General features: G+C 38.6%; 1 protein-coding gene across 8 annotated transcripts in view; it reads right to left on the bottom strand.

The window, feature by feature from the left end:
• The window catches only part of CLASP1 (cytoplasmic linker associated protein 1), a gene marked incomplete at both ends in the record, with an annotated part of 141,220 nt that overhangs the window by 18,266 nt on the left and 95,707 nt on the right, over positions 1–27,247 (bottom strand). For 5 of the 8 annotated variants that reach the window (XM_079539320.1, XM_079539322.1, XM_079539321.1 and 2 more), the window contains 8 exons: positions 7,429–7,535; positions 8,553–8,696; positions 18,922–19,065; positions 20,117–20,195; positions 21,082–21,245; positions 22,362–22,425; positions 25,328–25,572; positions 26,474–26,497. In XM_079539320.1, the coding sequence (XP_079395446.1) occupies positions 7,429–7,535; positions 8,553–8,696; positions 18,922–19,065; positions 20,117–20,195; positions 21,082–21,245; positions 22,362–22,425; positions 25,328–25,572; positions 26,474–26,497 (971 nt within the window). Of the gene's footprint in view, positions 1–2,850; positions 2,968–7,428; positions 7,536–8,552; positions 8,697–18,921; positions 19,066–20,116; positions 20,196–21,081; positions 21,246–22,361; positions 22,426–25,327; positions 25,573–26,473; positions 26,498–27,247 lie in introns of all 8 variants that reach the window. The other 3 variants (XM_079539318.1, XM_079539319.1, XM_079539323.1) reach the window with 2 other exon arrangements.

Genomic DNA, 27,247 nt, shown 5'->3' with positions numbered 1-27,247 from the left:
AAATTAAGTACTATGAGAAAAACGACCAGCAGACAAGGGCAGATGATAGAGGGAAAAAAAAAAAAAATAAAAAGATGTAGCGAGGGCAAGAAGGTCCTGAATGCCTCAAGGAAATTAAAAGACAGTATTGGCAAGATTTTGCCCTATCCAGACAGAAGTTCAATCTGCATGACAGTTTTCCAAGACAGATTTAAAGAAGAGACCCCAGTAACTGAGAGGAATTTCTCTGGGGGAGTCTCAGATTTTAGCAAAGCCAGAAGCAAAAAACTCAAAGGAATTTAAGATATTTACATCAAGTTGTTAGTCAATAAATGGTAAGAAGCAGCTCCCTTCAGTTATCAATTTCTATTTCTTAACAATTTGTGAAGGATGACAGGATGGCCTTGGAGGAAGATGGCTGAACAAAGAGTAGTGTTGCTTTCCTACAAAAGAGCAATCACTTGTGAGGTGGTAAGAAAACTAATACAATAAAAATAGAAAATCTCTTTTGAATCCTGGGTACACAGTCATTATTTTCAGTACAACTAAAAGTAGGATGTTTGCTATCTGGAACTACCACTTCTCTGTCTGAAGTTCCTTGAGAACTTCAGACAAAGGATAAAACTTGTGTTGTCCAAATCTTTTGGGATTAACACACTGAAAATAGCCATAATCCCTGGCTCCAAGCAACGCTATCACCCTGCAGGCACACAAGCACCAGCACAATGCACTCTGGCAGAGAAAACAAAGCATTGCTCCCTGACTTTAAATGGTGTCCATCCCGCCAGGCCTGGCTAAAAAGAAGTCACCACTGAAACAACAACAGACCTAAACCAGGAAACAAAAGCTGTGCATAAACCTATAAAAGAGAGTATTTAGGATCTTCCAGATAACTGAATGACATCATTGCTTTCCAGACTCCCCAGAAAAGTAAAAGCAGTTTTAAAATTCTTTGTAAGTATCAGTAATAGAAAAGACAAGCTTTGCTCCGTACCATCTTGAAAGTATCAGTCGTGTGTTCAAGCATGATTAATCCATACATCTTACAAACTTCTTCAAGTGAGCAATGGAAGAGCCATTACTAGACAGTATATATTGATCGTAACAGCGTACTCACACTAAGAGATGAAATGACTTACCAAAGGTCACACAATGAAATCCATGGAGAAAGAAAATTAAGATTAAAAAAAAAATAAATCGACAAACAGTCCCAGATATATTGACATTAAATCTGCCCAAATCTCTGTTTCTTTCCTCATGAATGAATTTTGACCAATGCTGCTCCCAAAGAACACATCAATGCACATATTCTACAGTGCAAAATGACTGCAGCTATTTATGAACAAAGAACCACTAAAACTGAGGTGTTTTTCAAAACACAAAACCACCTTTTACTAAAATCTGGAGAATCCAGTGATTTCATATGTCAAGAGTAAGCTCGTGTAAGAAATCACATTATGGTTGTGACAAAACTTTACATGTAAACACACATATCTACTGACAGTATGTGTGCTGGAATAATTCACAGACAACGTGATGGAGAAAATAAAATGAAGCTAAACCCACCTTTGAGGGGAAAAAAAAAACAAACAGCACAAAAAAAAAAGCAACCAATCAAGAAAACTAGAGGAAAGTCACAGGATGAAAAAGGAGTAGAGATGAGCAGTGTTCAGGGATGTCACAGCATTATTTTCCGTCTTCCGTTGCACTGAAACAATACAGCCCTCCACAAGCTTATCAAAATAAAATTTGGCTGTTTTGCAGTCTGTCATAAAGATTTTATTTTCATGAACTTTTATTCATTTTCCAATCGAAACTATGTGTGAGTAACTAACAGTTGAGCATCCTCAAGCAGTACACAGGGTTTCTTGCACTTTCATGCTCTGGGCTGGAATTATTCCAAAGCTCAATGCTGACTAATGAAAGGAGGAAAACATTGTTCTCAACTAGCATAACCCCCCACCTCAGTCCAAATTAATATTAACCTCTTCCACAGATTTCTCAGATGGTCCTAGAACCTGAATATTGATTTCATGCTTTACATCCTCTGCTATTCACAGGGATGCAGAATGTGTGATTCTATTTTCTATCTCAGTTGTCACAGACTCCCAGATTTTCAGGTTTCCAAGAACTATTTGTTTGGTTTTGCTTCAACAGCTTCCAGTTAGGAACTTCTTTTGCCCTTCTTCAAGTGAGACTCACATTTAAGTCCAAATAAATCACATCCACAGAAAGCCTGCTGATAAGGCTTAAACTTCATAATAATCTGAGTAATCTAACAGACATCTGGCAAATTAAATTTGGTTTTTGATCAAAACAAGTATGCAGTTTTAGTTTCGTACACAGGTTCAATATCTACAAACAGATAGAAATAAAATGTGAGTGTACAAGAGGAGGAATAGCGACCAAAATTAACTGCCAATCCCTTAAATCTTGTGGGAAGGACACATAATACAGTTAATTTCAATACTACACAGTTCTAAGATGTTCCACGATCCTCACACAAACAGCTGGTGAATCACATACACACCACCCTCACTGGCCACCAGATACTACTGCAGATGGGAAATCACTGTCACAACAAGTGCATACAGAAAGTGCTCAACAATTGTGTTCTGCATTCAGGAAACCCAGCAGGGAGAAATTAATTTGGAAGAATTCACTTTGTTTTTCCACTGGCGTGCCACATCTCCCTCACAAAGACAGCAGTGGCTGATTCATCTCCCCAGTCTGAGAACTAACATCATCCCAATTTCTTTTTCAATCGAAGCTTTTGGAAATCATTTGCTATGCTTGAACAAATTATAAAGTATGAAAGGTAAATAGTACTGTGACATCTCAGACAAGTTGGTTTAACAGGTAGCTTGTTACCTGGGAGAATAAGAGCGTCTGAAAGTCTTGTGGGAAGGAGCGGTGGGGATGGAGTTAGGCTGAGAAAGGGGAGGGGGGTGCTTCGACAGCCCATCTGCACTCCAACCCCAGAACCGACTGCAGTGATCAGAGAAACGAAAGAGAAAAACAGAGAAAGGAGAGGGAGAAAAAAAAGAAACTATAATCTGAGTGGCATAGTGCTGTCATGCTGCCTTGAAGAGAGAAAAAAAAATTAATAGAAACGAAATTAAACAAGAATACTCCACTGAGCCCCTTAAGTCATTGCTTTGGCCTTTATTTTCACTTTTTTCTACCATAAAGATACGGCTCACACAAAAATAGTCTCTCTTAAATTGCATAAATAGATATAGTCTCTATAAACAACACTTAAAATGCTTTAAGTGAACAATCCCTGACCAAACATCTGTATCCAAATTCTATGCAGGTATTTGCAAGCAACAGAATTTCCTGAAAGAGAGCTGAAACTGAACTTCATGAAATAAATGAAAATCAGTCCAGAGCACACAAGTCAGGTAAACCAGGGGCTTGTTTGTCTCTGCAGACAACCTGGAAAGACTGAATGAAAACCCAGCCTCAAACTCAGTTCGTATTTCTCTTGAAACCTTTACAGGGGCCTCTTAGTTACCATCTGGCACTGCACCTTTGGTCAAGGCAACCAAATTTGTCTGAATGTGTTTAGTTTTTACTTTTGCCTTGTTCCCTTTCTGTCACAGGAATTATCAAAATCATCTTCTAAACAATACAAATGTTTGAGCTCGTGGAATATTCAGTGTGCCAGTTTGTTTCTACTAAAATTAAGCATACTTGTCTCAGAGTCACATGAGTATACACAAGTGAAAGATGCTACAAGATCAGATGTGGCAAACAGGTTGAGAGTTGCTTCAGCACAAACAGCAGCAATGCCAGTTGAAAACTCATCTGAAGTGTGATGTCAAATTCACATGTTAACCAGCAATCAAAACCATAGCTATTACATTCAACTACTACAGAAATGCAGCAGACATACAGAACACTGAATAGAAATCTCACAGCTCAAGATCACACCTACCTGCCAATGGGCCACTGAATAATGCAGGCTTGTCTTTATTGTATAAGGTGGGTGGTTTAATTCTTTTTCCATGTCCTGCCTCGCTCAATTTAATATAGATGTCATTAAAGTTTATTTTAACGGTATTTTTTTTATTTTCAGAGAAAAAGCAAGCATATAAAGCTTTCAAGGCCAAATAAAGCTATCGGCATTTTTTTTTCCCCAACTATGTACAAGTTTCTGGGCTGCTAATAGAGGCAAACTTATCCATTTGATATAATTCCTTCAAATATTCCTAATGGATTGTCAGTGAAAATTCACAACCTGTATGTGGCATCTGAGCTCACAGAGGACGGTTTTTTATTCACAATTGCATTCACACACTGGAGGAATTCTTAGCTTAGTATTTTTCCTCTTGCTGTACTACATCACTAAACCTGCAATTTTCTCCATCCAACACAAACACAAGGCATTCATCTGTGCATTGCCCAGGAAACATTCATTATTCTTACTCAGAAATATGTTTTTTTTCCCCTATCATTTCAGTTTTCCCAAGTGTCTTCCTTTCTTTTCTTTTCCAGAAAGATCTCTCTTGCTCTGTAACTTCCCCCTCAAAAAGCTATCTGGACAACAAAAGCAGGTGCAATTGCAGAAACAACTCACAGATGCAGTGGATATATTCTAGTCATCATGAAAGCAGAACAGGATGGAGCAAATGAAAGCATAAGGAAGGGCTCTGTCCAAAGCCCCATGCTATGCTTCTGAAGACACTAATATACATACATACATATATACATACATACATATATATTTCTAGGCAATCCAAACTATCCTTTCTACGTGGAAGATTACACATATCCATGCCCCCAAAATACGCAGGGCTCTAAATACGACTCTTCCAATCTGTGTATCAAGAGAAAATTCAAAGGAAAATAAAGCCTTCAAGCCAATGCTGGCACTAAGAACTGGAGATAATCTCTCAACTGGACTGCACTCAAGTTTCCTATAAAAGGCAGAGGCACGGACAGGGCAAGCAGGCAACAGTGCACCACACAGACAACCTTGCTACACTTTGGGAATGGGTCCAGCAGAAGGTATGATCAAAACCTGGTTCAAAGAAGGGCTCTACAGTGAAACAGTGATAACTTCATCCTTTTAGATCGCTACCAGAATGACTTGGGTCTGCTAGTTCTTCAAGTTTGTAGACATAAAAGTCACATTCTACACCGTAAGCTGAATTGTAAACCACAAGTACTTATAATGGAAAGATGACATAGAATCATCTACACCAACATCATATTGGTATACCACAACGTACCCTACTCACAACATGTTAGTCTGCACATCTTCCAAAGACTTTTCTTCTTAAAGAACAACCATACAATTTCCAAAAACAGAACTAAGTTCTCCCTTGTTCAGTAATTCATGACCTCAAAGTGTGCTGCACAAGACACAGTGATGCAATCCAGCAGAATGTCATAAACTACTGCCACTGATTTGTAACACTTGCCACCGCCTCTTCTACAGGTGGTAAAAATCTGCAGCTATTGCTATTGCCCATAGGTTACAAAAAAGGTGGATAACTGATTAGTTTAAATGGCTTTTAAAGCAGCTTGCACCTTCATCCATCACTGAACAGTAATGATTACGTAATCTTACCTAAATCCAGCAATGAATCAAGACAGATTAATTGAAAAGGCACCTAAACTTTAGGGTCAACAACTTTAAGAATTCCATGGAAAATCAAAGGAATTATTGATTTTAAAAGGACATTCCTGGATCAGAATACCAGTAACAATTTTGGTCTTCACAACTTAATGGCAGAATGTTCTAGAATTAAATGTCCTCTCTAACCATTCCTTCAGAACATACCCCATGTAATAAACTCTCCAGTTGCTAACCCCCAAAAGCTTGGAAAGAGCAACATTAAATTGAGTAGATGATGGAAGCTTTAATCTGCATCTTGATATGTATAACCTGACATCAAGACGTAATAAAGACATAAAGCTAAACAGAATAGCAGTGAGTGAAGAGGAAAAACAAGTCATGTCACAGTGGCAAAGCCCAAAAAGCATGGCAAAAGATCGTAAATTTACAAAAAAGATGCCACATGCAAGTGTGACTCGCAAAGTTTCAACTTAACCATCAGGAGATATAATCTGTTTGTAATTCCAGTGACAAATATCAATCAGGAGAGCAACAATACTCAAGTTAGTAGAAAAGGAAGCAACACTGTTGGAACCATTCCCCTGAAACTCTATCACTTAATTTCTTAATGGAACCATTGTTGAAAAGCCTCATAATAGGCAACTTGACCTTGACTTGCAAACTTTCAGTCTGGTTTTGGATTACATCAGATTTAGGATTACAAAGATTTATTCAGATACTCAGAATTTCCTCAGGAAACTTTATGTGGTCCCCATACACTGCTGGAATAGTCTAACTACTTCATTAAAAGCAAACAACCTGTGTTTTTCTGACACATGGAAGTCAAGTACTAAGCATCCCCCATGGATACTGTCTAGCAAGTCATGACAGGGCTGATTAACAGATTTCAGTGTAAATTACTAAACTGGACTGTGAATTGCCATCTTTGCACAGTATGTTTCCTTTTTGTTTCTGCTTCAGCCACAGCAAAGTGACTAAAGTGACTTCTCATAATGAGGCAGGGCATTTAAGCTTTCCCAGCATGAATCATCAAAGCATGACCAGGTAACAATCTAATACTTCCCATATTTCTAAGGTCCCAGAGCACACTGTATACATGCATATCATCTCTGCTCTAAGTTTTTCTTGTACCAAAAAAAAAAAAAAAGAAAAAAAAAAAAGAAAAAAGAAATTTCAGCATGCAGGAGTTCATGTACACAGAATAGAAGGTTTTGGAGAGGACTAATATATTCTAGGGTAGCACCTGCAGCTTCAGTAAGATACCTGATTGCAACAGACATACTGCCCAAAGGATCAGGATGCTGTTCTGCCGGTAACCAAGGAGAGAGGAGATTTGTGAGGTGCTCAGCACTGAAATACAGTCACAACCTGTATTTTGCATCCTCACAAAACATAAATGAGGAACAGGGGAAGTTCAGCATTTTTCTCTGCAGTGCAAGCACTGCAACAGTCAAATAAATTACTGAACATAACAGCACACCCAAAAAACAGACAACTGAAACCCTTGACTTGAAAGTCTTACATACTTTGTGGTATTTGTAACCTACACAGCACCTCATCACTAATGCTGCCATTTAGCATTACCTTTATTAAATCCACAAATGTGATTCTGGAGAAGGCCTGGTTATGAAAGAATTAATATAAGAACAGACATTGAGATTACGCAGATCAACATGAGGATTCAAACAATGAAGTCAATCACCAACCATGTACTATCATGTTTGAAGCCTGCTCCTTTGGAACAGTTTACTGTAAACTTCTGATCTCTAGTTTGTTTTTAAAGTGAGTCATATTTTGCATTATGCATGCTCAGTGTTGAAATCCTTTAACATTTAAGTGGTTTAATTAACCTGCTACATTACCTTGGAGACAGCCCACCATGGGAACAGTTGGTAGGTGAAGTCAAGGGGCTGGTTCTGCTGCTGGAGTGCCGAGAAGGAGTCCTACCAAGAGTATTGCTGGGGGAACCCTGGCATACAAACAGGAAAACAGGGATTAGCAACGTGTTGCAACACAAGAACAGGAGGACACAACAGCAGCAACAGCTTCAAACACTGCCTTTGTGCTAGACAAGCTTGGCATAGTTTTCACTCTTGCTCTTGACCCAAAAATCTGCAGCCATGGTTCATGTAGTCAGTAATGTATTCTTAATGATACTGTGCTCAGAGGATGAAGAAGCACACATGTACCTCTCTACTATTCATAGAACCAGCAGTTTTAACTTTGCAGCATGTATGGCCTGCAAATACTGCCAGGAAAATGGTTTATCAATTCACTGAACTACCCAGTTTCTCAAACACTATTTTTTCAGCTCCAGAGCACGCAGACCATTACTCTGTCAATTTAGCAACTTAATTATGCAGCTATTTTACACATTGTCTAAAGCATTCTGATGGCTTACGATCTTAACAAGCACAATCAATTAACTTATTTTTCCACTGGCCTGCATAATAATTCATACCACAGGAAAAATGAGTAGAAACCATTCCCAAATCTGACTCACTCCACAGAGAGGAAGATAAACGAGGTGGAAGGGACTAGAGAATCCAGTCCTTCCCCTTGGAAGCCTAATGCTGCAATTCGAGTTTACACAAAGGTCTATCATCGCTATGGAAGGGCAAAGATGAGAGGGTTCAAATTCCAGCAAACTTCACAAGATTTTCATGCACAGAAGAAAAAAAAAAAAAAGGCAAAAAACCCACACCCCTAAAAACTCGTTGTTGCTGAGGGGAAAAAAAAATGTTTGGAAGCAAGCTACATCTCCATTAACATTCTCTCAAATTATATATGCAAGCACTATATTAAAAAATAACTGAATTATTTGTTTTAACGAACTCATTAAAGTATCATCAAACAGAAGCCACTGCTGATACACTGTTTCAAGACAACAGCTACTGATAGTGCATGCTATTGGACATCTGCAATAGCTTTTCAACAAGCTGCAGTCTTTGAGGTTCTGCTGTTTGCAAGAACATGGGCCTCTCACCACACTGGTGTTACTGGAGTTCTTGAGGTGGTTGTGCAGGAGCTTGGTAGCACCATCCTGGAATGTTTTTGGCAAGGCACCAAGTAACATGGTAAACTCGGGAGTGTTCAGTTCAAAGAGAGAAATCAGGACTATTTGTGCTGCCTGAAAAGAAGAAAATAACGTTAGTTTCTATTTCAAGTACACAATTTGTTGGTAACAATTCTTATGGCAAATTATACAACATCCACTTCAGAAGATTCCCATGTCCAGCTTCTAACACATACCTTGCAGTGCGTCACAAGGAATTACTGTTAGAGTTACACCTTCTTAGCTTCAAGCTTACAACACACCTTTACATTTATGACATTTCTCAGATCTGTACAGTGTGCTCAGGTGTACTATCCCACAGCAAGTGGGAAAATCTAACCATTCTCCCATCCAGTACATATTTCCATTGAAAAGTTACTGCAAAAAATTTCAAGAACCAAAAACCAAGAGTTCAGATAACGAAGAATCTGGGACTGCAATTTGTCATTCCCATACTTGCTACCTTCAAGCGAAAAAGAGACTAGTCCCTTTCCCACACAACCTCTCCTCCTCTTAAGGATCCAATAAATTTGTTTCATCAGACAATCCCTGCTCCTGCTTTCTCACTTCTTCATGCTTCACTGCTGTGGCTGTTCCAGCAGCTCAAGCTTCTGGCTCAACTGGAAGACCTATCAGGATGGCGAGAAGAATCTTTCCCTAATCCTTGTACAGGTTAAACCCAACCAGATTCCCTGAATTCAGTAAGTAAAACAAAACAATTGACCATTTCACTGGAAAATGTTTTAACCTATCTACCTAGAAGACTGGCTGCCAGAGTAAGTTCTCCACTAACTCCATTAGTAAATGTACACTATATTGAGAAGATATGAAGATACAACATAAAAACTCATTCCAAGAACAGACAAAATGAAGCAACAGTGAAGAACTTCTGATGATTTGCAGCACCATCTTCTCCAGCTGGTGTCAGTGTCATACCAATCTCCAGAATACTTATCTGGATACAAAAGCACTAGCTTAGATTAACAAAGAAATGAAGCTATGTGAGTTTTTATTTTGGAACAGCATACATGCTTAGGAAGAGCAGATACTTCTGTCTTTCTTTTTGGGAATTTTCCAAGACTTCCTAAGAATGAAAAATAATTTTAAAGAGGGCAAAAATATAATTCACTATTGTGGTAATAACTGTACATTCATTGTTCTCATCAACTCAAAGGAAAAGGAGGTTTTAGTAAATAATGCATCTATAAAGTTGTGATAATTAAGTGTATCTGCAGTTCCCTCTGAAGTGGAATCCATTATCAGATGATGAACCTGGGTACACAGAAACCCTTTCAGGGTGGAGAAGCATCAAAGTACCTCATTGTTTCAGTATGCTAATTGCTGTTTGAGCTACACTGATCCTTTTACTCATCTGGTCAATTTGCAATAACACAGCTTTACTTATAAGAAAACATTTTCCACCTGTAGATTTCAAAGTTTATTAATATCCTTTTCATATAGCCAACAAAGAAATTGAGGCACACAACACCCAATGGGCTTTCTTTCCATGGACTGCAATGAACAGGTCTTCAGACTCTTCGTTTCATACAGGTCATGCTGCATTCTACCAAAATCCCATTGACTTGAACAGAAACACAGCATGTCATCATTCACTTCACACTTAATTCTAAGGATGAGAAGTTGGGAGATAATTTTTTCCCCATGGCTTTCTTAGCTCCAGACTCAACTGTCCTTTGGCCTGAGTTTTGGGCAACTCTGTCATGAAGTTTGCAAGGTATCCAACTGGCATCTGTATTTCTGTCAAGTTTTGATCCAACAAGTTTCTGTAATGAAAATATTACTACAAACAAGATCTCAGATCAGCATGTTGAACCAAATGCAAAGTGACTAATCATGCCAAAGTACATTCCCAGTTGTGAATGCCATGCACATCCTGGACTGTTAGGAAATGGACATGCAGATCTTCTGTGTCAGAACAAGCAGATCACATGTTCACAAGGATCAGAAAAACAGGAAAACTGATCAAGAAGGTTGCCAGGTTTAAAGATTGCTCAAAAACTAGAATATCTGGAGATATTCTAGCAGTCGGGTGCTGCCCAAGGTACAGTGAGGCAGGAAAGGATTCAAGATACCTTTGGTTCCACACATCTCTTATCGATGGGTTAAAAAAAGACCATCCTTGGAAAACTCCTGTGTAAAAACAGCAAAAAAGGCACAAAAGTATGTGCACTCCAACACACGTTATTTCTGAAGTTATCTTTCCTGTCATATGCCAGAGGTGTAGCCACATCTCATCTCTGAGCAAAAACTTCACCAACGCTCCGTCAGGGACTATGTGACACCCTGAGGCTTTACTTTAAAGCAGAGCATTACCTAAAACTTACAGCTGAATACTGGTACCTCAGCTGCTGTACTGCAGGAGTATCTGGAAGAAGTACTAGCTCCCTGAAATCACTTCAGTTTCATTTTAGTTTTCTGTGCTGGCTTTAATGAAAGCAGATCTCTGTCCACACTCCCTCTCTGCACAGACTACAGTTTGTTTTTAGAAATGTTTGCTCGTCTGCCAGTATTTTGTGTACACTGTGCTCTTCAGCAGCTTTGTTATTGCCTGCAAGTAGGTCACTGGGCTTTGAATGGAGGATTGAGCAGCCGCTCACAATGCTGGTACTCTTATGTGGCCCAAAAGAAAGCAGACCTACAGTCTACATTATTTGAAAAAAAGCCAAGTATTACTTACAGCCTGAGTGATGCTCCAGCAAAGCTCTCAAAAGCAGCACTAGAGTTACGTGGGTTAATCTTGGCTGTGTTGCTTTTAAGTAGCCCTCATCCAGTATATACTTGGTCAAAGTTTTGTTTTTTTCCCTAACTAATTCTTTTGAGCTTTAAAATCTGTGGATTTTCAGCCTGTGACAGACTATAGAATGTTTTTATAACCATTGGTTATTTCAAAAAATCTTGGTGCTTGTTTCATTACATTACTAAATAGGTAGAGAAAAACAGTCAATAACAAATTTCTGAACACAGCATCCTCCATGCAGCACGTGTGCCTGATGATACATAATTAGAACAATTTTCCTCTGCCTTTGTATCCCCATCCCATTAATGTGGAATGTTAATCCATCTCCTATCAGTGACAAATAACATAGACTCTATAGATGACCTAATCTTAACCAGGCAGTTCTCTGCTAGCTTGAGCTAGAGAAACTCCAGTCAATTCAGAGCCTGTCTGCTAGCGAGGGGGTCTGGCTCCATGTCAGCTCGCCGAATCATTTGTGAAGGGCTGCTTATGTAACTTTGTTATTTTCCTTAGAACAATGCAGCAGGGGATCAGGTTCCACCAGCTGGCAACAGCTCCCCACATCTCATACTTATGCCAATGCAGAAGTCATGCTGCCTAACCGTCAGCTGCTCAATGGACACAAGTGCTTTAGCAACTTGATGGGGGTGGTTTTTTGATTTGTTTGTCAGAATCTAGTAACCTCCGCAAATCAGTTGAAACATTAAAGACTCTCTGAAGTAATTTGGGCTTATTAAGCAAAAAACATCGGGCTAACTGGAGAAATGTTAAGGGAAAATACAGCTCAGTGACCTAAACTTAATACCAGTGCCTGGTGATTGCTGCTGCAGCTGGTCTGCTAACAACCAAGCAGAATAAGCAGCTACCTGCCTGAACTACCTAAAAACAGTTTTCAAGTTATTCAAAACCTATAGTGGTGATGAGCTCACTACATTGTGACCTCCATAAATGGAGAGAACCCCTAACTCTGTTTCAGAGACACAAAAACAGGGGTTAACAGAAAAGCAGAAAGCCAAAAATTATTTCACACGCAGACACTTTTTTAGGCCCCCAGTCAAGGCCTCTTTACATAGCTAGACAGTGGCAACTGCAAACAAGATTAGTGTGATTAGTGCACACAGCTTTTAGTCTACCTGTTTACATTTTTCTTCCAAGTTTCCTTCACCGGGCCCTGAGGAAGCTGTAGTTGTCCTAGCTGGCAAATCCTCACCTACCCAACTATGCATGGTCTGGGTTTGACAAACAGGAAAGGTGGTATTATTAAGAGAAGGCACAGTTTTCAACTAAACCATCTGAACAGTACACATGCTATCTTTTTGCAGATGAGTTTAATCAATGGCTTGCCTTACTTGAAAATGTAAAAAGCATTAATATTTGATTCAACCAAAAAAGCATTCCTTTCAGCAAAGGGCAGCACTGAAAAATTAAATTCAGCCACAACTCTCATCCATACATATCATCCCTCAGTGCTGCTGCGAGGCTTTGTTTTGGCAGCTTCCTGATGACCTCCACAACCACTTGAGGTACAGAGCCCCAGCAAAACACCGGACTGAGATGGCACCAAGGTGACATGGGATCTGGCATCTGCCCACACCCATCCTTGTGGATGCATCTCTCAGGAAGAAGGAAGAGAGGAAGAAACAGCTGAGAACTTGCAAGCTCCTGACTCCAGTTTGGTTGTTGTCTAATAGACCATCATTAGCTACAGATGCCTTTTGGAGTACTGGTGTGGAATGATGACCAAAAATCATAAAACCATGACAATGATGAGATTGGCCTGGGGAAGTCCCAAAGCCAACTTCTGACAATTATAATTACGCTCTATATGCATTATTCATTTCACCATCCAGTTTAAGGCAAACGCATTAATAACTTAAGGCAGACTGGAACAGAGAAACACTCTCTCACACCCCTTGGAATTATACTGCAGATCCAGTACAGATCCACAGAGATGGGGAGGCATCAGTGACACATTAAGCAGCTTGCATTAGCACGCACTGGCACAGGACAACGTTTCGATTCTCCGATGAGCAGAGCTGATGCTGAGTTAATTCACATCCATGGAGAGTGTTTACAGCCTCTAAACAAGTGTTATTCTGTGTATTTTCCAGCAGACAGTTAAGTGTTAGCTGGCACTAAACAAACAAGCTATCTGCCAAACCAAACCTCCTCCTTGTTCTTTTGTGAGACTATAATCAGATGAATATAGACATCCACATCACTAATACAGTACTTGTGACACAATGGCTTCATCAATTTGTACATAACTCAATTTTCCCACGATTTATATTAGAATATGCTCTTTATATCTGCATCCTAAAAAGGAAGAAATTGTTTTTAATCAGATTTACATATAGAATTCATATACAGACTAAGTCCACATTGCTATTGTTTTATAGAGTATTTTATACATGAGAAGTTTTTGCAAGTCATGGATGGTTGCATTACATGTGTCAAAGACATCTCAAACAGATGCCAGATAAAACTGCACAGCACTGAATCATCACATTCTGATTACAGATCTATAATAGATAAAGATTTCTTATATTCTCTATTGTCACCTGGTCATAGCAAAGACTTTGACAAAAATGTTCATTACTTCTGCAAAGCCAGCTGCTACCCCAGAAGTCAGGCTTTTGAAGGCTACCCTGATTATCTTTGCTCCATACAATGTGGCATTTACAGCAGAAACAGGTGAGAAAAACTGTTAAAGTAAGTCTAGCATGATGCAAAGCTGAACTCTGAGGGGGAGATTCCCAGATACAAGTAAAGGAGGAAGAAAAGTTTCTGAAGTTCTGTTTGCAACAAAAACACGCCCTTTAAGCTGCAAGAAGTTTCAAATCCTGGTTTTCCAAACAGACCCGTCGCTTATAAACACGCAGGTGTGCATATATTTCTATATACGTGGCATCTACACAAACATGTTATGCCCAGACACATAATATAAGCATGAGTATACACATCCTATGAAGCAATTTCTTATCTACTATTATCAGACAGTAAGTTCTTATTGTTTGAAGCAAACTGAGAAAAGATAACTACTCATACTAAAACTGCTTCCAGCTCAAAGGATGCTAACGAAGCTGTAAAAATCCAAGAGATTCACTTTAAGGAAACCTACCTCTGATACCATGTTTCCAACAAAGCATGTGATGATTTTCTGGCAACTGATGCTTGGAAAAACAATTTGCCTTACACTAAGTACACTAAAAATATTTGGGTTCTCATAGCTTTGTAGCATCAAATTCAAAACAAACGAAATGAGGGCTACTGTTTTGGAAACACAGTTAGGACACCAAGATCTTTCTGTTCTAACAGCATTAAGTCAAGTAAACACTGAAGTCCACCAAGTGGCACTTACAATGCATGACTCTATTTTTCCTAACACCAACTATTATAATGCCTGAACAAAGCTACTTTTTGCATTGAGATCTAATTTGACTTCTTTAGGACCATCCTTTGGCAAAAAGGCTGAACTCTGCATATGGGCACAGACCCTCCATAAGCTTAAGGTCTCATTCTCTCTGGTAAATCAGCTACTCGTGGGGGTCAGTGAGACATTACACGCTGTGAATATTGCAAGAATTTTGGAGAGCTCTCCAAACAAGAAAGGCAAGGCCCAGCCCACTGGGGAATACTGAAATGATTTGCCATTCAAAAGCGTTCCTGCAAATGCCCTTTGTGTCACTAGTACTGTAAGAGGCCACAGCCAGCTGTATTTACTGCCCAACATTAAGGGCAAATGATGCCATTTGAGCTCAATGGGAGGCTCTGGGCATGCTTTCACACAAACTTCTGTCTCAGAACTGCTTGACACCACTAAAAGATTACAGCTCCAGCAGAGGTTTTAGAAGCTTCATGACATCAAGCTGCAAAGGAGTCCAATTTCACTCCCTTAGCAGTGTTTGCCAATCTATTGCTGGTCCTGGTACAGACACCACAGCAGCATCTAAATTATCTATGCTATCTAAAACTTTCTTCATGTTTTAGACATCATTTCCTTTTTAAAGCGATAATACCAATATTTCTTGAGAAATTATATTGAGGACTACTAGTTAAAGAAATAAATTTTATCTTCATTGGCTGTTTGAGCATATGAATAATTTGTTGACCTGCAGCTTCTTCTCTAAAGTCTTCTGCATCTTCTGGTATAACTCAGAAACAATCCCTCAATTACTCAGCTAGAGTCCAATTAGAGGCCTCAATCTAATTTCCATTCTTAAACTGATGGGCTCTTCTCCAAGAACAAAGTATTTTCCCACACAAAGTCCAGTAACGTTACTCCAATTCAGAATTTCACCTACGTAAAGAATGCACAATAACTTTACCAGCAACATGAGTGGTGGTTCCTGACAATGTCCTCAGACAATCCATCACTATCAACATCACCATTTTGAGTTTTTTTCTCTATGCCATACCCAGTAGTGTATCCTTGCTTGGGGAAAAAGCAGGATTCAGCTGAATGTGCAGAGAAGAGCAACACTTGACCTGCATCTCAGTTTCCCATGCAATGCAGCATGAGCTGCTTCTACCTTTTGTTCAGCACAAAGGACAAATGTATTTCACCTTTCTTCTACTACTGTTTGCAGGAAGTAAATCTTAACTTTAATGCAAGGTAAACATCCAGAAGTATTAACAATCTTTAAAACAAAACAAATATTTACCCGTAGCACATTGCAGATCACCTCATTTTAAGCATAATGCCTGACAGTAATTTTGACCCTATATTCATTGCTACTGTCAACAGCTTAAATGGTTTCTACCCTAAGAGTGGATCGTGACTTTTGGTCAATATCAACGCTGCTTTCCACAAAGTACATCATCGTTTTTTTGTGTGATAACAGAGGTTATTGTTCCATACAAGAACAAGCTGACTTCTGCACAACAGCATTTCCTCTAACTTTGTTTCTTTACAATTTCACTTGCTATAAAACATGATCTGGAGTTCAAGTCAGACAGGTTAAGTTGGCTCATTAAGTGTGCTTAAGTAGTCATCATAAGAATATGCAAGGTTTTATTAATAAAATATGTACTGTTCAGTTAAAAAAGGTCTTCGGACCAGATGCCACTTTTTGTTCTAATTTTCTCCAGTGCCTTAACATTATGGGGTTGGGACCTCCATGATCATCACACACACAACTGCTCCTGAGCATTTGGAAGAGTTGAGTCAATTTCAAGGATAATCTCAAAGCTAGATTTGACTGAAAAAGTGCCTTCTTCTACATTCGTTACACACCCCTTGCAGCACCTAATCATTTGGAGTCTGAATTGTCCCTCCTACTCCATAAACTCAACTGCTCCCTCCAAGGTTATATTTTGACAAGAGTTTCAATTGCACAGCCTGCTCTGCATTTTGAGAACTTCAAATCTTTAAAGTTTTCTGTAGCGATACCTTCCACAAGGCAAAAAAATTTAATGATTCATTCCTAAATATATCCTTCTTGATATAAAAAGTGGTACTTCTCCACTTTTGAAGACTATACCTGGAGCAAGGACTTTTTTTTTTTTTTTTTTGAATGTTCTTCAGAACGTTTCACCTGTCTAGGCTGGTCCTTGATAATCCAGTTTGTTTCTGCATAATGAATTTATTAGTGTGTTAACTATAGTCATGACAGAGATTACGGCCAATGATCGCTTATAAATCCTTTGCCGCATTGTTTCTTCTAAAGCCTGCAGTTTGCACTATGCTCTTAATAAAATCATAGTACAGCAACTGTATGATGTAATAAAGCTCACCTGTGCATTCCTTTCTAGTACCCTAAGTTAGCTTAACTGCACTATAATTAAAAAGCTAGAGGCAAAGACAAATCGAAGTCACACGCAGATTTAATAAAGAGAATTTAGATTTGGTCGCCTCTTATCACTTCCAAGGCACTTGCCCAGGTCCCACTCAGGTGGAGCTTGCTGCAGGTCTTTGAGGCAGACAGAAGGACAGTCACTGCACTGTGAATACACATGCCCCACATCCCACAGATTCCCAGCTGACATCCAAAATTTCAGCTGCTACAGAGACACTCTTCACTCAATTTTTCATGCAGCACTGATGACCCCTAATGGTGGAATATTTCTTCCACTGAGCAATATGCAGAAGTTTACTTTCCAAAGTATCACTCTAGTTAGTTTACAGCTCCCTCTTGCCTGCAACTACCAGAGTAAACTGCTTGGGGCTTACTCGAACTGTAACAAAAGCAGTCTTTTCCCTTTTAATTCTGACTTCATATGCAAAAGTATCATAATAGAAATACACATTCCAGATTTAATTCTAGGACTTAATGTCACCTTATTTTCTGAACTGGATTATCTTGAAACAAATTTCAGTCATGCTAGTGCAAGTAAACCCTGCAAAAAGCCTTCTAAAAGCAGATGAGACATACAGTCAAGTGCACCAGAAAGCAAACAGCTTGCACTCAAAAACGTTTTCTGAGTTCTTGGGTGAGCTATGAGATAATATTGCAGCTTCAGCATCTTTGATACTCAGTCATCATTTCATTAGAATTGAATAATCAACAGAAATAATTTTATTTCCAAAGTTATAAAATAGTACTATTCTAGCATTGAATCAGTACTAAGTGCACATAGAGCATAAAAACTTCACACAGTTTTTATATTCTGATACCATTAAAGTTGTTTGGGATTTTTTTTTAATTAAACTCAAAAACATTTCAAAGCCTACAATTCCTACTGGAATTGCCAGGGGAGATTTCGGCTGGACGTTAAGAAATACTACTTTTCTGAAAGAGTGGTCAGGCACTGGAATGGGCTGCCCAGGGAGGTGGTGGACTCACTGACCCTGGAGGTGTTCAAGGAATGTTTGTATTTTGTGTTGAGGGACATGGTTTAGTGAGAACTATTGGTGATAGGTGGATGGTTGGACTAGATGATCTTGTAGGTCTTTTCCAAACTTGGTGATTCTATAATTCTATTCCTACATCTGGGCTGGGAATTGGAGGTCATTTTTAACTGTGTTACAGACGCCAGGTACACAAAACAAAGTTTCACTTTTCTCTTGGGAGAGATGAGTATCACTATCTGCTCCATTTTAGCTTACTTGGCACTTGCATCTATAGCAAGAAAAGGAAGAAGTTAACTGCATTATCTAGGTCTGACCTAAATGTGCCATTATTTTTCCAGGTTGAGAAAAACATGCATTTTTTAAAAGAAAAAAGCCAAGAGCCCTTGGCAGCTTACTGATTTGTTTACTTTCTTTTAACAATATTGCAAGACAAAAATTGTGCAGATTTCATTTGAGTCTGCAAAGCAAGAAAATAAACAAGAACCTACAGATATTTTCAGACTGCTCAATAAAATGCCTATTTTCAAACTCTCTTCCCTTTCTGCACAGTAATAGTAGCTGAAGTTACACGGCTAAGTCTCCTGAATTGGCAGTTCAGTTTGGAAGTTAAGGTACGTATAAATCTAACTGATGAATTTTTAATTACCTCTGGGATCAGTTAACTTGTGGGGGGTTCTTTGTTGTTGTTTTTATTTGCTTTTCCTTTTTTGGAAGAATAAGGACGGCAAATACTTCATTATTTGGATTACCTTTCTCACATCTGAGCTCTTTGGTTCTGTTGTCCAAGTTATAATTCTAGACACAGCAAGTCTTGTCTCACTAGAGTTCACAAAGTCCGTCGGATCCATCTGTCTTGCCAAGGACTCAATATATTTCAGGATAGCTACTTTCACCTGAGAAGTGAAAAGGCATCCGTTAAAATCCCACAAGCTAGCAAAAATAGAATTATCCTATCATAAACAGATATTGCTACAGATTGACAAGACTTGTGTCACACTGGGAAAAAAAAAAAACACTTCCCTGCTGCATCTCTATGTCAGTTATTAAAACCAAACAACTTCCTACATAAGAAAAATTTGGTCTGGAATGGTCCATCAGAATAGGCTCAAAATATGCACATGCCTGCTTGTGCATTAGTGTGAGCACATGAGTACTCCACCACACTGTTTCCAACAGTATGGAACATTTTAAAGTGCTGCAGTTTCATCTGATTTCCAGAGTTTATGGTGTTCCCATAGCCTTGAAACAGCAGCCTCCTGAAAAACAATCTGCACAGCAGTACCCTCTTAAAAGGATTTATTAACAGAAAGCTCTGCATCTTCTCCAAATTCTACATGGACTCTATGGGTTCTGTGCAACAAGCATTTTCACCCCTGTCACTGTCCAGAGGGACCCTGGTCCCTGCTGTCCTGCACAGGCAGGTTTCTTCCCATCAAGATCAGGATGAGGAAGAATTTTCAATGTTTAAACTTTAATATTTTTTAGTGTGCCTAAAGCCCAACACTGATTTGTGACAGGTCAGAAAGCCTTATTTTTCAAAAATTTAGATTTATTAATATAGAGAACTAGAGAGTGGGATTTTCAGAAGTGTACTGATAGCCAACCTCTGCTGAGGTAAAAACAAAACAAAACAACTCTTCTAAACCTCACCATTGCTGTCTCTATAGCTTTGGATATTTAAAAAAAATACAGACAACCTCAGTATCAACAAAAGTCATCTGAGGAAAGAGGAGTCAGGTTTCTGGAAACTATCTTTCTTCTTTAACGAGATATGCAAATTACTGCAAAAATTTAATCAAAGCTGCTGATATCATTCTTAATAGCATCAGGTGCTGGCAATTAGTCATCTTGTCACAAATTGTGTTTTCATTATACCTCAGAAGGTATAATGACCATCACTAAGATGACCATGCTTACGCCTCATTGAAAAGGTTTGATACTGACCTTGAGGTTTGGTGTTTGCGTCTGATCCACAATAAACCTCATCAAAATGTTAAATTGTTGATCAAATGGAAAAGAATCCCTGTCCAAAGAAAACCAAGCCAAAGATGTGATGCAACACACACTCCCAAGACTGAATTAACTATATACATAAGAAGGTACATAGCCAAGTTCAGCATCTACCACACTTTTGTTCTAAAATTTATCATCAACCATTCAGAAAACTCCAAGTTTAAGAATCAGTTGAGTATTGTTTCACTACAGGCTAAACACTGCTAAATCAATATCCACTATACACTGTTACTCTGCCTTCTGTACACTTCACCAGTTTTTGGCATACCTGGCCATCTTCATTTCAGGCTGTTTTTTTTTTTTTTTTTCTTTTTGCCTCATCCCTAATAGGAAACTGGTTTCTCTTTCCCACAGAGTCCATATCTGGCTTTCATTTCTCTTCTCTATCCTATTTTCTCCTGGATAACTACTACTACTACTACGTTTGTTTGCTTTTAAGTTACTCTTTTCCATGGCAAGCTGAACTTCATTTTAACTATGTCTTGTGTTGGAGGTCCTCAGATGAGGACAGGGAGTACAGAATTGGTATGCAAAGAGCAGTTGCATTTAAGGTGTTATCTCTGACATTATCTGTCAAACACATTTAAGACGTTATGAATTTTGTGTTAAAGTATCATTTGTTTAATGAACATGTAAAGTAATTGTTTTCAATAAAAATGAAAACTGATGTCCAAACACACGCAAACCAAAAAATGCAAACTAACATAACTGATCAGTTATACACTTGAAACATTATGCTTTAGTTACTGTGACATAGTTTTGTTCTCATTTATGCTGGTGTTCCTCAGGATTGAGGCCTTAAAATACATGGTACCACTGCGTTTCTAAAACATCCACCATGTGCCTTCCAATCATCCTGTAAAAACCTGCACAGTGTTGCCATTTAAGTACTTTACCTGGTGACATCCAGAGCTTTCTGAACTTTTGCCTGCACAGACCCCAGCAAATCTGCTCCCATTTTCTTCAGCAACTGTGTCAGGAGAACAAAAAGCCAATCCTGCAAGTCATCTTTGTGAATGATGATGAAATCAACCAGGGTTTCCAGAAACATGCTGAAGACCTATAAGCAAAACAAGCATCACAAGGAGGAAGGCTGTGCTTCAAATAAAAACTAATCAAAGTGGAAAGTTTTAAAAACCTGGGTTTCAGAATTACTGTTACAGACAGTTTCATGAATGGATGATTTTAGTGACCTCACTGCTTTGAAAATAAAAATCAGACAGACATATATAATGTGCAGTATTAAAATACCACATGAAACAAATGAAGGAAGAGGAACAGAATACACTTACTCTCTGTTGTGAATTCCACAGCAAAGCAGGCCATGCAACAAAACAAACAACTTGTTAGCACACAGTGATCAAACATGATTGTTCAAATGCAGTTTGTCAACATTAAAGATACATTCATTCCAAGTTTACATTTTCTCAATACAAAATACCTTCTCACTAGAGTTATTTAAAACATTATATACCTTGCATCAGATTCAGCTCATGACAAGTTTTTTCCTCACTTCCCCGAGTTTATTCTAATCTCTGAGACTCTGGTCCTATCTGCTGGCCCAAGCAGTGTTTAGTAACAGCAGGGGCGGTGGGTAGAGAAATCCCTGATTTTGCAATAAAGGACTAATGTCTGACTTCAGTTATACTGTAGCAATTTTGTGATAGCAATTTGCATTTCAAAATGATCAGTTTTTGGCAATAATTCTATAAAAGCAGTGAAAAAGAGAGAATCACTGTCATGGAGAACATACTTTGGTTAAGCACGTAATAAGCCATCACCTTATTTATACACTGGAAATATTTGCAAGCAGATAACTGTATCTATGCCTTTCCTACAAGGGACTGAATTTTTGAGAGTCAAAAGGTTAACACCTTACGGGTAGGAACTGCCACACCACATGTGACCTGTTGGCCAGCTGGTCCAGACTACAATTACTTGAGGAGTTGACAGCCAGAAGGCATTCAGTTGCTTGGGAAGCACAAGGTAACCAGCTCCTAGCATCAGCAGACAGGCTGGCATCCATACTTTCACAGTAAAACAGATTTGAGGTTTATAAATGCCAGCTTTCCCCAGCAGATGGCAGGGGTAGAAATACAAAACATTCACCTCTGAAGAATATACAAATGTAGATACACAGTAATTCAAGAGAATGACACAGTCTTTGTGATCTTACCTTGCTGTGAGGGTCAGCAAACATGCGAGTAAATATTTCACACAGCCTTTTTAATTCCACTCGGCTAGAATGCATAATAAAAAACAATATTAATGCTACATCTCCTGTTGACAAAAAAAAAACAAACAAAACTAAAACAGTGCCACCTGAAAGAGATCAGCTTTCTTTTAAACATTCTTAAGTCACACTTCTGAAAACTCCTACATATCTCTAGGCAAAACCTTGACTGGCATTCCAGTTCACAGTGCCAAAGCTCTTAATTTCCAGTATACTGAAAAACACAAGTTCTAGCTTTGCTTTAAAGTGTCAAAGAGTGTAAAAGTTTTGTTTGTTTATCATGCTAATGAAAACAGAGTGATTAACACTTCCTGCATACTATGGATGCAATTAGATATTTTTCCACAATTACTATGAAACCAGAGCAACTACTAAAATGCACATCAATTGCTAGGGCAACAGCCATTTAGATCACGATTACAGGTACCCCCTTTTCCATAAAGATGTAAATTCTACATTGCAGTCATATATACAGCCAGAATTTGCCAGTAGTCTGTAACTGCTTTATGTTAGCTTGCAAAGATATGTGAGATTTTTTTCAATAGATCTGTTTAAAACAGCACAAAGACAACAGTCTGCCTATGAGTTGGATATAGAGAAAAAAGTACTTGTAACGATGCCAAAGAAAGCTGGCAGCTTCATTCAGGATGAGACTGCAATGTCTCAAAACATTCTCTTGACTTAATGCAGATTGCTGTTTTCTGAATAATGCTCTATTTGTTACTCTAATTAAATTTATTTGTGTGCAAGGGTTATGTGGAAACCGCACAGTAGCCAATCTGTTTTTCCAGAATCTTGCTGTGCCAAGGTGACAGTGCAAGAAACAAACTGACAAGCAGTGGAAGGCCATTTCCTTATCAGATTTGTTGGTCCCGTGTCATTCAGACAACCTTACTGGGGAGCCTAGCCACATGAAGTTGTAGGAAACAATGAGGAATATTAAGTTCCGTATGACTTTGCATGCACATCTTTCTGGACATGTAATTCACCACTGATGTAAGATTAGACGTCTTTCCATTCAGAACACTAAAGAAAACATATTAACATTATTGCTTTATATTAAACTTGTTATGCCTGAACAGAAGATACCAGATTTCACTAGAAGACAGGCTTTCCTCTTATACTAATGGCTTTGATTATGTTTTTCATGATACTGTGAGAGCAGGATGAAGAAATCTGATCACTAGTACTGGCACCAGAACATCCCTGAACTAAGGTGTGAGCAGACCAAAAGCAAGCTGAAAAGAAATATAATCTGAAGAACTAAAATCAGTGCCAATTAAAAAAAAAAAAAAACAAACAAAACAACCTCTGCAAGGGTGTACTTTTTGGGTAAGGTTTATAAACTATTCAGAACCAGAGCCAAGGAAACTTGCTAGCTCAAGAGACTACTGACATCAGTAATGTTCATATACTGCAACCAGAAGGAATGAAAACAGCAGCACCTCTACTAAAAGTTACTATGGGGGCAAATAGTCTGTCACCCCAATCTTCTCAGCACTTCCTGACTTGAAACATTCGCCCACAGCGTTCCAAGCTATGATGATAATCCTTGCACACCTGTGGGAAAATCAAAATCTCACCCCAACTTTTCATACAAGTATGTTAGGTGTCAGAGTTTTCTCAGAAAATTTGCTAAAATAGAGAAAGAAAAAATGACATCATTCACATGGGAAGAATTTTTTAAAATACTTGTAAATGGACTACATAAAAAGCTACTGCTGACCTAGGGACTCCGCCATATTAAAAACCTGTAGCACTTCCCACCTCAGGATTGCAACATATCATGTGAAGTGCTGAGTATTTTTATGATGGCAAGAGGATGACCTTCGCAGGCTAGCTGTCAGTACATATTTATCCAGACTGTTAATGAGGACTGACAAATGCTTTCAGTCAGTATAAAGACCTTTTAAAAGCAAAACAGCTACACAAATACAAGCAGGTATGAACTAAACCTATACAACAACTGACTTATATATCTAGCCGTAATTCAACTTCATAATATTCATAACATGAAAATAAAAATGTCATGGCTATTAGTAAACGATACCTTCAAAGGAGTCAGAAGGAACAACTTATTTCCAAATACATCACCATAAACCAGTAACAAAAAGCCTGCGGCACAGGAGTCAGTGAATGTGATCTACTCTATAGTTAATGTGACACGTGGCCATGTGAAGCTTCCCCGTGACTGTTGTGTAATTCTAAGATCTGGTTTTATGTGTGACATGTCAAGGGTGTTGGAAGAGTTTATTTGGCTTTCAACAAAGGGAAAACATCTCTCTCCAAGCACACAATCTCAGAGTTGGCACATCTACTTCATTGCCTTATTAAACTTCCCTCTATCCTACAAATTACACCATTTATAGGACACTCAGGCTTTTGATATTTTTGAAGACTTACAAATAATTATACTTGATGTGCTAGAAAGAGTCATGAGTAATTATGCCTAACACAGCCTTCACTACGAGTCAAAGTATACCCAACACAGGGCACATCATTTGATCTCATCTTTTTGAAAAACACACACCCTGAGTTTTTATAGTAAACGCAGTCAGTATTTGCTTCTAAGACACAGAGAAAAAAAGTACTGAAGGTTCAAATAGACTAATGTGAAAATGGTACCACCCATGGAATGCATTTTCATTACCATCACTGTGGGAAATCTCACTGTGCTGCAACAAGATGGTATGCTTGAGTACTATCTATGTTATTACTAAAAATTTCACACAAACAATAGCGATGACAGCAGAATCTCTTCTGAAAGTAATTAAGTCCCACATTGTGGAGACAAAGCTTCCACAGCTGTGAAAAGTACTATCTGTGTACGTGAGGGAAGTACATATTACTGACTTCTGACAAGAGCCATCGCCCATGCACGACCAACACTACAGAGCTATGAGGGTCACCTCAGTGTCCGCTGGCTTTTCAGTAAGTTCTGGAGACCTATGAGGCCCTCCTTCCTTTCAGACCAGTTGGAGCTGGCACAGTGGTTCAGGACCTCAGCCACATCTTCGGTCTGCCGCAGATAGTGAGGAATGCCTCCATTCCTGGAACCATAGGAACGCTCTGAGCAAGCGCTTGATGCATCACTGTTAGCATCATCATCGGAGTACATCCCATAGGGTTCATATCTTCTTCTCACTGGCTTTTTCTGGGAAAGGGGAAACTGAGACTGAATAAATTATATACAGTGACATCACTTCTAAAAGAAAAATGTTCTACCCATAATCATGAATCAAGGAAGATTAATGCTACTGTTATAGTGACATGTTTTTAAAAGACATCACTAAGCACTGCCTGCTTGTCTCTCTCTCAGCAGAGAAAGACAGATCTCATTGATTTCAATGAGCATGAGTGGCCAGGGAGAGCAGGACCTGCTTTTCCCAGCATGAAAGCTCAATACTTATGCCCAGTGGAATTAGCTATATTAGCTATAACAATGAAATCGTAAGTTTCATTGTAAATAATAGTCAGTTCCATTGTTACATGTTCTGTGATGAAATAGCCTCTATTTCAAGAAAAAACAAAGATAAGGAAGAAAGAACTGTAGGAATCTGTGCTGGCACGTACAGACATTTTTATATTGATGATGGAGAAACTCTAGAAATGCACTGGAATACAGAACAGTCTGTTACTTTGAGCTGATTTTTTTTACATTTATTTATTTAGAGAGGTTCCTAAAGGTGATGAGTAATCAAATCCCACTAATTTCCATAGCATGGGATAAGTGGAGCACATCCTTGACAACCACAGTCCTTACAAAAAGGATATTTCAATAATTTTGATAGCTCTACAAATTGTGTACTACAAAATAAACTTTTAAATGAATTTTAACAGAACAAAATAAGACAATGTCAGAAAAGATTGCCTAAATTCTAAAATATTTGATACAGAATTCCTTCCAGAGTCCACTCCTGCAGTTCATAGACTTGTGAAGCCAATAGAGATTTTCTTTGAAGTGAAGAAATTAACTCAAGTGCGGTATTATGGGTGTTAGCAATAGGGTAAGGAAAGTTGAAAGTAGAAATAAAAAGTCAAGAAAGCACTAGTACCTTGCTCCTGGAGTCTCCTAACAGCTGTAGAGGCAGGAAAATATTGAAGGGTGGGAAAAAGCATAGAGAATTATGTCAGAAGCTTATGTGGAGTTTTTGTTTTTGCAACACAAATGTATAGCAAATGCATCTTAGCAAATTAAAAAAACACAACAGTTTATGCAAAGCAAAAGTTGGTATAATACCTGGCTTTATTTCCTATCAGCTGAACTTGTATATCTTACACTTTCTATTACAGATCTTGGGAGTGAAATCACCTGTTATGCTTTTGATGACATCTACGAATGCAGTGCCTCTGCCTGCATCTCAGAAATGCTGTTTCTGGAAGATACCAGTTTTGGGTAGTGATTTTTCTCCACACATTCCCAGTAGCTTTTGATTTCTCAAGTCTTAAAGAGATTCTGATGTCAGGAAACCACTATCTACAGTACAACACATTTAATCCAACTTCACTTAACCAGGTTTTCTTTCAACACGTAGTTCTTATGCTCAGTTTTTTTTTTTTTTTTTTTTGTTTGAAGCTTAACTTCTTTAAAAGACAAGCTGGCGCCCATGACTTCAAGGCCTTCACACCAAAGATTCCATCACCCTTTGAGCTTTCCTGACAGATCCAAGCACTGATTCAAAGTATAGACTGTGTTCTTAGGCCAAGTTCAGCTCTCAGACAGAAGCAGTGGATCCAATGAGAATTATATGCATGGAGCAAAGGTTACAGAATGACCCACTGAGTTTTGTTTAAACTTGGCTAAAGCCATCTCTATAGCAGCTTTTTTT

The sequence above is a fragment of the Tetrao urogallus genome (assembly GCF_951394365.1).
Source record: "Tetrao urogallus genome assembly, chromosome: 8".
Taxonomy (NCBI): Eukaryota; Metazoa; Chordata; class Aves; order Galliformes; family Phasianidae; genus Tetrao; species Tetrao urogallus.
Note: the sequence above shows the minus strand (reverse complement) of the source record. Positions and strands in the feature narration are given on the sequence as shown.